A 10,000-nucleotide genomic window follows, 5' to 3' on the forward strand; every position below is an offset into this window, starting at 1 on the left:
ACAACTAGAACAGAGAATAGGATTACCATCGCTGAAGACATGCTAAAGAACGAAGCTAAAAGCAGAAGTTGGAAATATCAATGAAGCCGTCAAAAGGATTCAGACGCACAACTTCACTGAACTGAATTCTTTAATGTATGCAGCTGTCTATCTTACTACAGAAAGAATGGGAGTGAAAAAAGGGAGGAATGGGAGAAGAACTGAAGAGCCATTGTGGAAGAGAAGGTTTAAAGCGAATATCGAAACTTCGCGAAAAGACCTTAGCAAGATTGAGGAAATCCGAAGAGGAAACACTACAAAACACTAGATGGAAAGGAGAAACGTTGCTACCTGATCCCACAGAAGCAACCTGCTCCTGGAGCAAGATCTGGTTCGAGGAAGTCGGTCACAATGAGGTAGCATCTTGGCTAGAGGATGTAGAGGTGGAGCTCAGTACAACAGAGGTGCTAGAAGTTATCAGCATCACTGTGGAGGATATTAGAAATGGAGTGAGCAAGATGGCAAACTGGAAGGCAGCCGGCCCCGATCTTGTTCAGGGGTTATGGTTTAAGAAAATGATAGGATTGCACTCTAGATTGCAAGAATGCTTGCAAGACTGTATATGTCAAGGGAATGTGCCAGAGTGGATGGTCAGGGAAAGAACAGTTTTGATACAAAAGGACACAGCGAAGGGTGCCCAGGCCAGCAACTACCGCCCTATTGCCTGCCTACCCGTGATGTGGAGGCTCTTGACAGGAGTTATGGGAGAGAAGTTATACCCGTTACTTGGAAAGAAATGGACTACTAAAAGATGAACAGAAGGAGTGCAGGAAGGGATCCCGAGGAAGTAAAGATCAATTTCTTGTAGACAAGGCAATCCTGAAGAACTGCGGGAGAAGGTTGACAAACTTGTCAACGGCTTGGAAAGACTACAAGAAGGCATATGATTAATCTTGTACCCAGACCTCACTCTGTCACTGGAAATGTGAGATCTGGTAAAGTTCGAAGGTACACCATTTTTCATTGGCTACTAAAAAAGGTTGTGGCAATGCAATCTACGCTCCGATTGGCTTATTTCGCGGGAAACTTAGTGAAGGTTTGGTTTTCGCTTGCCTGTTCCAGACTCTCAGATAGTCGAGAAAACGAAAAGAACTGCGTGTGAAAAGCTAGTGGGGGCTTGGGTCGAGGCGAGGCGGGAAAGCCTGTAAGCATCTCTTTAAATTCTTCATTGCGCCCACTTTGCAAATAATCTTTCGCATGTCAAAATGTCAATGTCAAAGTATTGAAAAAGGACGGCATTGTGTGGTCCCACGCGAGTTCAAGCGCGATTCTTTTATTGTTGTTCAAAGGTGATGCGTTAATTCTCGCTTGTGCGAGTACGTTAGCCAGAATTTAAGGCACTTTTAGGAAAATAACTTTACAAGCGAAAGAAGGCATTGTCAAAGCAACCGGGAAACGAGTGTCAAGGAAATCACCGACGGGAGATTTAGCAAATTCGACCAAAAGACACGACCAGTTCGAAAGCTGCGAGTTCCCGACGCTCTGTTGACTTTTCCAAGGAAATCAGAAACCCGACCACTGAAGTTTCTGGCCTAGATGATAAGATGGTCTCATCAATAAACTTCAGCTCTGATGCATCAGGACAACCGATAATGAATGTGAAAGATTGATATTTCATGTGGATGGCTTCAATTGCATTTGCAGTATACAGACACGTAGCCATCACCTTCGCTTCCTGAAAATTTAAAGCTTTAAGACATACAACGGAAATACAAGCCTGTTTTCGGCAAATTTTTTTGGGTTTTTTCTTTTTGCTCTCATTTTTTCGAAGGCGATGAAGGCAGGAATTTAATTGACCCTAGCTGGTGAATTCGAATACGCAGCCAAGTATTTGCATAAGAAAGTACAACAAAATATTGTACTTTTCTCGTTCGTCAGAGTTTTCAGAGAGCGCCGTTGAATGCTAACAATTGTGGCGTGCAGGGGACATAATAGTTGTGTCAAATGCGAACTATTTATCGTACCCGGTGATGCTATATTGTAAGCGGTGTGGAGAGATGTCGTATCACAACATTGAAGCGCTTTCGCAACGCGCGGTAGTAACTGAAAATTTATGCTTTTACCAAAACCAGTTGGAAGCATTGCAAACGGATCGTTTTTTCGACTTATTAAAGTTGAACAGACACAACTTTTGCTCGAATCTGAGGGCTTGTACGTTTGGGAATACTTTAAGACACTCGGCGACAGAGTTGACCTCTTTCTTTCGTGCTCCGCGCGAGAATCAAAATGATGACGAAAGTGTTGATGTAAACTTTCAAAATTGACCAATCAGAGGGTATACCAGGAGCTGGTATACCGGAATGAAGAATTTAAAGAGATGCTTACAGGCTCTCCCGCCTCGCCTCGACCCAAGTCCCCACTCGCTTTTCACACGCAGTTCTTTTCGTTTTCTCGACTATCTGAGAGCCTGGAACAGGCTAGGTTTTCGCAAGCTCATGTGCTGTTTTGAATAAATGTCAGTTGTGCGAAGTAGAGTTTTGTTTTTTTCCGACGCCGGAAAAGCTTTACAGTTGAGGAAAATCATTTTAAACATTTGCGACGTTTGTGTAAATGGTACCGACGAAAGCCCCACGTACCCTGTCACTCGAATAAAGTTCTACGTAGCTTGCTATGCTGTACGCAGAAACTAATAAATTCAAGTTGAAGTATGTAATTTATTCAAAATAGCATTTCTCGTTCTTAAAGCGTGACTCGCGAATTAAGTAGTAATCAATTATGAGTTTTACGGTTAGATTAACTACATTTTTCACGAGATCGTGTCAAGAAAATAGCACTCTTTGCAGTGATTCGGTCTAAGCACTCTTTAACATTTTTGCTTTCAATCTACGGTTTGTTAACTACACGCTTCACGAGATTGTGTGAAGAAAATAGCACTCGTTTACTGATTAAGCCTAAGCGTTCGTTTCAATGATTCTGCAGTTGCTCCGACAATTAAACAATCTCGACCGTTCAAAAACAATCGCCTGCAGCGCTTCTTTCTGTTTCGGCTTAAGTTTAAGGTTTCCTTGTCCTCTACCCAAAAGAATCTCTTCAAGAATACTCTCGAAATCCATGTTTATTCTGCAAAATCACCCAAAATCACAACAGAGTACGAACATGCGCAGTGATAGAAAAGCCCGTATTTCGGGCCTCGCTGGCACTGAGCATGCTCGAAATCGAACTTCACCAGATCTCCCTTCCGTATGACCGTGGGAGATCTGGGTACGAGATTAGGCATATGATATGGTGCCGCATTCATGGATCCTGAAATGTCTGGAGATGGTTGGGGCTGCCAAGAATATGATCTCTATAATCAGCGATAGCATGGTGAACTGGAAGATAGTATTAACATCAGGAGGCATGGATCTCGGGCAGGTGGACATTAGGAGAGGAATTTTTCAAGGAGACTCCTTTTCACCACTACTGTTTACAGTGATCATGTTACCCCTGACCCTGGTACTACGAAAAATGAGAGCTGGATACAAACTAGCAAAGGACATGAAGCCCATTAACCACCTACTATTCATGGATGATCTGAAGCTGTACGGAGCTAGCAAAGATCAACTAGACTCACTTGTTCAAGTAATAAGGATCTTCTCGCAAGACATTAAGATGTCTTTTGGGCTAGACAAGTGTGCTGTCCTGTAAATGAGAAGGGGAAGACAAGTTGGCAGTAGCGGAATAGAACTACCCGACGACCAGTATGTCGGGGAAATAGAGGAGAAAGGCTACAAATACCTTGGCATCTTATAGTTGGACCAGACTCTCAACACCAAGATGAAACGCAAGATAACATCGGAGTATATCAGAAGAGTCAAGAGGTTGTATCAATTAAGAATCAATGGAGGAAATTTGATCGATGGCATCAATACCTGGGCTGTAGGTGTAGTATGCTACATCGCGGGGATTGTGGACTGGACAATGGAGGAGGTAGCCAACATGAATAGAAGAACTAGGAAGATCTTGGCAATGAATGGCTGTCTGCACACCAGGAGTGATGTTGCGAGGCTGTACCTGCTGAGAAAGGAAGGGGGAAGAGGACTGATCGGCATCGAGGAGTGTGCAAGAAGAGAGAGCAAATCCCTTCATGGCTACCTAAGAGAGAGCACAGAGTGGATGCTTCAAGCTGCGTTGAGGGAAAAAGTGATTGTTGAAGAAGAGAGTCTGCAGAGTGTAATGTCTGCAGGACTATGAGAGGAGGAGAAAAGACGAGAAAGTTAAAAACTGGAAGGAGAAATCCCTACAAGGTGCTTTTGCCCAAAAAATATCAGATGAAGCTTGAGAGGAGTCTTGGAGATGGCTCAGGACTGGATTCTTAAAAAATTGAGACAGAAGGTTTGATTCTTGCTGCTCAGGAACAAGCTTTAACAACAAACTCGATTAAGTACAGCATAGATAAGACCTCAGAGACACCACTGTGTAGATTGTGTGGTACGACACATTGTCAGTGGATGCAAGAAGCTTGCCCAGAGAGAGTATAGGAAGCGCCAGGACAAGGTGGCCCTGCGGGTACACTGGGAGATGTGCATGAAGTATGGGATAGGATGTAATGACAAGTGGTATGACCATCAGCCCTTGCCAACCGGAGAAAATGGAGAAGTAAGGATTACCTGGGACATGACTATCTAAACAGACAAAGTGCTGAAACATAATCGGCCAGATATTACTCTAGTGCATAAAGACACGCACAAATGGACACTAATTGACATAGCTGTGCTAGCGGACCAGAACATCACCAGAATTAAAGAGGAGGAGATTAAAAAGAACCAGGAACTAGCATTTGAAATCAGAAGGATTCATCATGAAGCCTCCAAAGTCACAATAATACCTATCGTGACTGGTGCTCTTGGAAGCATATCAAAAGGTGCAAAGACCTGGTTTGGCAGGCTAGATGTACCAGACTTCCTTGGAATTGTACAATTATCCGCCATTCTTGGAACTGCTCACCTATTACGGAAAGTGCTGTGTCTCTAAGCTACGGGAAGTTGCTGAGACACAATAAGCATTACCCAGTGGAACAACTGTAGAGAATCGAATCGAATAATAATAATAATAATGTAATGCAATGCAATGTAATCCACGTGAATCGAGGTGAGATAAAACAAGAGATCCCTGGAATAAAAGTCAGCGATACAGTAGTTGTACAACCCCTGGAAGAAGATTCGCAGTAAAATTTCCTTGGAATCCTCAAGAATGTACGTCAGGAAGAGAAGAGAACGCTGGAGTGTGCTGAAAAGACATATCTACAACGTTTGTCAGTAGTTTGGTCTAGTCCACTATTAGATGACAACCGTGTGGCTGCCTCTAATCAGTGTGCACTAGCGGTCCTTAAGAACCCCCTGTGGACGCAGTATTGGCCGCTGACAGAATCAACAAGGACTGATCAAGAAGAATGGAGGAAAACACCCGGCGTCATCATCCACCCTATTATACCTGTCGAGAAAAAAAGGTGGACATGGCCTGCAGTCAGTAGGGGTAGAATACTAGATCAAGAGAATTAAGGCAGCAATGCAATTGTTCTCAAACAGTGACCCTAGAATGAAAATGGTGAAAGAGTTTGAAGAACGTTCTGCTGTTTTGGGACATCAATCACTGATTACAGAGGCCCTGAGGTATAGTAAAGAACTTGGACTGACGCTGAGGCTTGCCTACCCGAAACCAACGGTATGTGAAGTTGATGGAGAGGAGGTGACTGTGACAAAGGCAAAGCAACTGCTGAGATCAAAGTACGAAGAACAGTTGTTAAAACAGTACGTGATGAAGCACGGCAGGGAAAGCTACATACAGCCAGATGGAATGATGATAGCGTGAGCACTAACAACTGCTCCTGATGGCTAAGCGAGTAGACGTCTTGCCCAACGTATGTTGTGGCCGGTATGTGTGAGTTATACGAACAGCTACTACTAACGAAGTTATATCAAGTTAAGAAAATTAAGATGTCACAGTAAAGTGACGTGTCCTACTGTATGTGTAACCTGGCACAGGAAAGCGTAGCTCACGCGTTTTCGGGATGCTCAGCCCTCGCCCAAAACAAGTATTTGGCAAGACACAACAGTGCGCTGAAAATGTTATGTTTTGAGCTGCTACGAGAGTTACAACTGGTCGAACGCCTTCCTGCATGGTATTCACCAATCAAGCCTAAACCAGAATACGTCTCGGAGGATTTCCAAGCATTGTGGGATATACCTACTTATGGGGAGAACCATGAATTGCAAGCTAACAGAATCGATGCAAAGATAGTGAACCATAAAAGCAAGGAAGTAGTAGTCTTGGAGATGAGTTCTCCGCGAATCGAGAACAGAGAAAAGAAGCTGAAGAGAAGTCAGTAAAGAATGGCCCATTATGATGGGAGTTTCAAGAACGAAACCCTGGATGTACAGTCGATCAGTACAATATTATCATGGACGTGCTTGGAGGTTGGTCAAGGACTATCGAAGAAGGACTACGGACGTTGCTGAGAAAAAAAAAAAAGAAGATGTGCAACGAAACATGCAGACGTCAGTAGCGTTTAGTACATTGAATGTTGCAAGGACATTTAAGATCATAACATAAACAGTAAAATAACAGTCTTTTTATTTTATTTTAAAGGCTGAACATGATAAGAACATTACATAAGCGTAAAGTTTATTAGTACGTATGAACAGTACTTTAAAGGATATACTTAAGGACGGTGCCTACCAATTAAAGATATTTTTGCCCCGGTGTGTGATTATGCACAAATGTAGACCTTAACAAGTGTTATTGAAATCCAAAAAGAAAATTGGGGGTAACCACGCATTTTTCAAAGATAATTCATGAATAATATTTGTAAAACGCTTTAAAATACAAAGCAATGTATGGCGTTCTTTCTAATATTGAAGCTTAATTATCTCTCAAAGATGCATGGTTACCCCCAATTTTCTTTTTGGATACCAAGAGTACTAAGATCTACTTTCTCCGGATAGTTTTAAACCGCGCAAAAATATCACTGTATTAGTAAGCATCGGCGATAGGAAATCCGAGTATCTGGATATGCGCAGAACTTTGTGCGCAATAACAATAGTAGACACCGTCCTTAAAAACTAAAGAAAATTTAAATATTAGGTTCTAGGGATTAGAAGTTCAATTAATTTATGCAAAATATTTAGAGTGGTTTTCAAATGAATGTCGCAAAACCAAAACCAAAGTAATTACTTTGGCCAATCAAACAGGACGGAGAATATCCAGTAAACCAATCAAAACTGGAAGTGATAACACGTAGCCGACTGGCATACTGAAGTCCAATAAACTGCACCCATAATGATAATAATAATCATCATCATCATCATCATCATCATCATCATCATCTACTAGTTACCTTGTAAGAAGGTCCATTTTTCGAAAAAAATATATCGTTCACCTAATTTGGTAGCAATATATTTTTCCAATGTTAATCTGTCATGCGTAACAGATATAAATTAACGTATAGGTAATATTCCCCTACACTGTTGTTTTTCGTTTTTGTTTTGTTGTTTTTGTTGTTGTTGTTGTTTTTTTTTAACTGGATCATTCGATAATGCAATTCCAGACTTTTGATTGGCTTTCCGAGCTTGCGTTGAAATCGCGTGCTCTGATTGGTCAAAAACCTATGGTTTATCGTACCAGTAAACTCACAAAAAAGCTAATAGAGATTAAAAACTGTTATCTTTGAGAAATGGTATTGAAAGATTTCTGAAGACACCGCCAGTAAATCCAGGAATTTCTCTTTCCAAAGATCCTTAATTTCTTCTTTCGAACCAGATGTTGGATGCCAAAATAAAACAAATGAAGAAACACGGTTTGCAAAACACCAGTCCCAGACCGGTTTTCCAGCCTAAAGACCTCCAAAAACTAAAAAAAAAAGTGCCTCAAAAAGGTTGTAAATCACAAGCCGGAGTTCGAGTGATTTACAAGGTTTTCGAGGCTTTTCTCATGGTCTCTAAACATCCCGCGTGGGTTTATCACGCCGGGAAACCCATAGAAAATGCGGTCTATTGCTTAAATAATCACCTCATACACAACAAGCGTGAGTGGTATAATTCTTTTGTTTAAAGAATCAAGAAGTCTTGCTACATCTTTGTGATTTCCTTTCGCAAGACCAACCAGACCAGGCTTAGGGTCGCTATTTCTGGGGCAAAGTATAATGGCTCACAAACCATGGCCGCTAAGCACTGGAATTGTATTATACAATGATCCAGTTTTTCGTTAGAAAAATTATTTTCTTTACCTTGACCTAGAAATCGCAGCCGTCAAACTGTGTTCTTGTTTTTCTTTCGAAGCGAAATCTAGCTAAATTTCTTTTTCAATTTTGATGAAAAATTGTTCCACTCATGCTTGTCGGATTGAGATAACTATAGCCAATCACACACTACGGGCCTCTTTGGGTAACCTCTCATATCCAACCTTTTTCCTCTAAAAAGGGGGGTCATTTGATGAGAGGTTGTGGAGCTTGCTTCAGAGGAAAGGGGATCCTAACAGAGGATTTACATAATTCTGTATTGATAATCAAAGTGAAACCTTTTTGTCGAGGGCGTAATATTCCTGGTATTGCTACGTCTTTTGTTTTTGCTTTTTAATTGGTTTTGTTTTGTTTTGTTTTGTTTTTTTTTTGTTTGGTTTTTTTTTAACGCTATAGCTACGTCTTTCTAAGAGAGATCTTGGAATTCCCCTTTGACTGAAAGGCGTTGCACCAGACGCATTCAATAGTTACTGATCCCAACTAACCTCTTGGAACGGATAAATGTGGCCATCCTTCTCTTTGCAGTATTGATCCAACAAGTTGGCGTTTATGGTCTGTGCTCTGTATTTCAACGGAAGTGTATTTAAAAGTAGAGAGTGAAGCAAGAAGAGCTTGATTCTGTCTTCGGTAGCTTTCATTCTTTTCTGTTGCAAAAACAAAGAAAAAAATGCGAGAGGATCTTAGTTATATCTTAGGCAATTGGTGGTATTCTAGAGAAATTTTGAAAACTACCCAATTTACACTCCTTTTTGTGGTTCTTGAAATCATTGGCTTCATTACTTCCCCGTGTCTAACTTATTATTCTTAAAATGCAACGACTCAATCATTTCACAAACCTCGTTAAAGTTTGGCTCGTTAATGACCTTGTAAAGGATCATTTCGCAAGCAAGCATAGTAGCCAATCCACGGCAGCCGCCTTGTCGAGGAGATTTGAGAGCAGTTTTGATCTTTTCTTTAACGTCAATCTAAAACCAGCAAAAAAGCAACGGTCTCCTTAGAATATGGATGCTACATATTACATTTCATGAAATGCATGAACCTTTACCACCTGCTCTCACTATCAGAAAATGAATAAACTTAATTTTCTATAAGCCTCCTGGATTCGTTTAGGTTTCTTCGCCATTTTTTTATCTTCGACTCGAAAACCTTTATTCCGTACTTCTTCTGTTTTTTCACTGACACACACCATGCTCACGTCTTCGCCACTTTTTTTTTTCGGGATCAAAATTGATACCATCTGGCAGCGACATTTGTTCTTGGGAAACTGTTGCAGACAGTATTTCGAGCGATAAAATGCTACATTATCCGAGGTTCGTGTTTTCTTTGTTTCTCTCTTTTTTTTATAGCAAATGACAAATCACACCTGACTCGATGAACAATCTCCTGAACATCCATGTTCATTCTCTGAAGCTTCCCTACGCCAGTAAGACATCAGAACTTTCCAAGTTTCGCGCACTGGCTCCATATACTAGTGAAACAAATGATACCAACATAACAATAGAAAAAATTAAAGAACATTATAATAATTTAATAAAATGATAAAACAATAATGCCATCTTTCTCTAAAACAACTTTGCATTACTACATTTTTCACACAAAGGGGAACATTTGACTAGCTCTTGTCCATAAAAGACCAGACGAGAGAAAAATTTGTCAATGATCAACCCAGTTTGGAAAAGTTTTAAAATTATTGTGAAACGGGTGTTGTTGAAAACTGGTGTAACAGGTAATTTCCTTAACTTACCT

At 40.9% G+C, this 10,000-nt stretch overlaps 1 protein-coding gene across 1 annotated transcript in view; it reads right to left on the reverse strand.

Moving 5' to 3' along the window:
- The window catches only part of LOC138058144 (probable ATP-dependent RNA helicase DDX60), a 92,916-nt gene that overhangs the window by 49,923 nt on the left and 32,993 nt on the right, over positions 1–10,000 (reverse strand). The window contains 4 exon segments of the mRNA XM_068904027.1: positions 8,740–8,898; positions 9,091–9,219; positions 9,618–9,722; positions 9,999–10,000. The exon segment at positions 9,999–10,000 is cut by the window's right edge and continues 396 nt beyond it. Of these exon segments, the coding sequence (XP_068760128.1) occupies positions 8,740–8,898; positions 9,091–9,219; positions 9,618–9,722; positions 9,999–10,000 (395 nt within the window).

The sequence above is a fragment of the Montipora capricornis genome, chromosome 7, assembly GCF_036669925.1.
Source record: "Montipora capricornis isolate CH-2021 chromosome 7, ASM3666992v2, whole genome shotgun sequence".
Classification (NCBI taxonomy): domain Eukaryota; kingdom Metazoa; phylum Cnidaria; class Anthozoa; order Scleractinia; family Acroporidae; genus Montipora; species Montipora capricornis.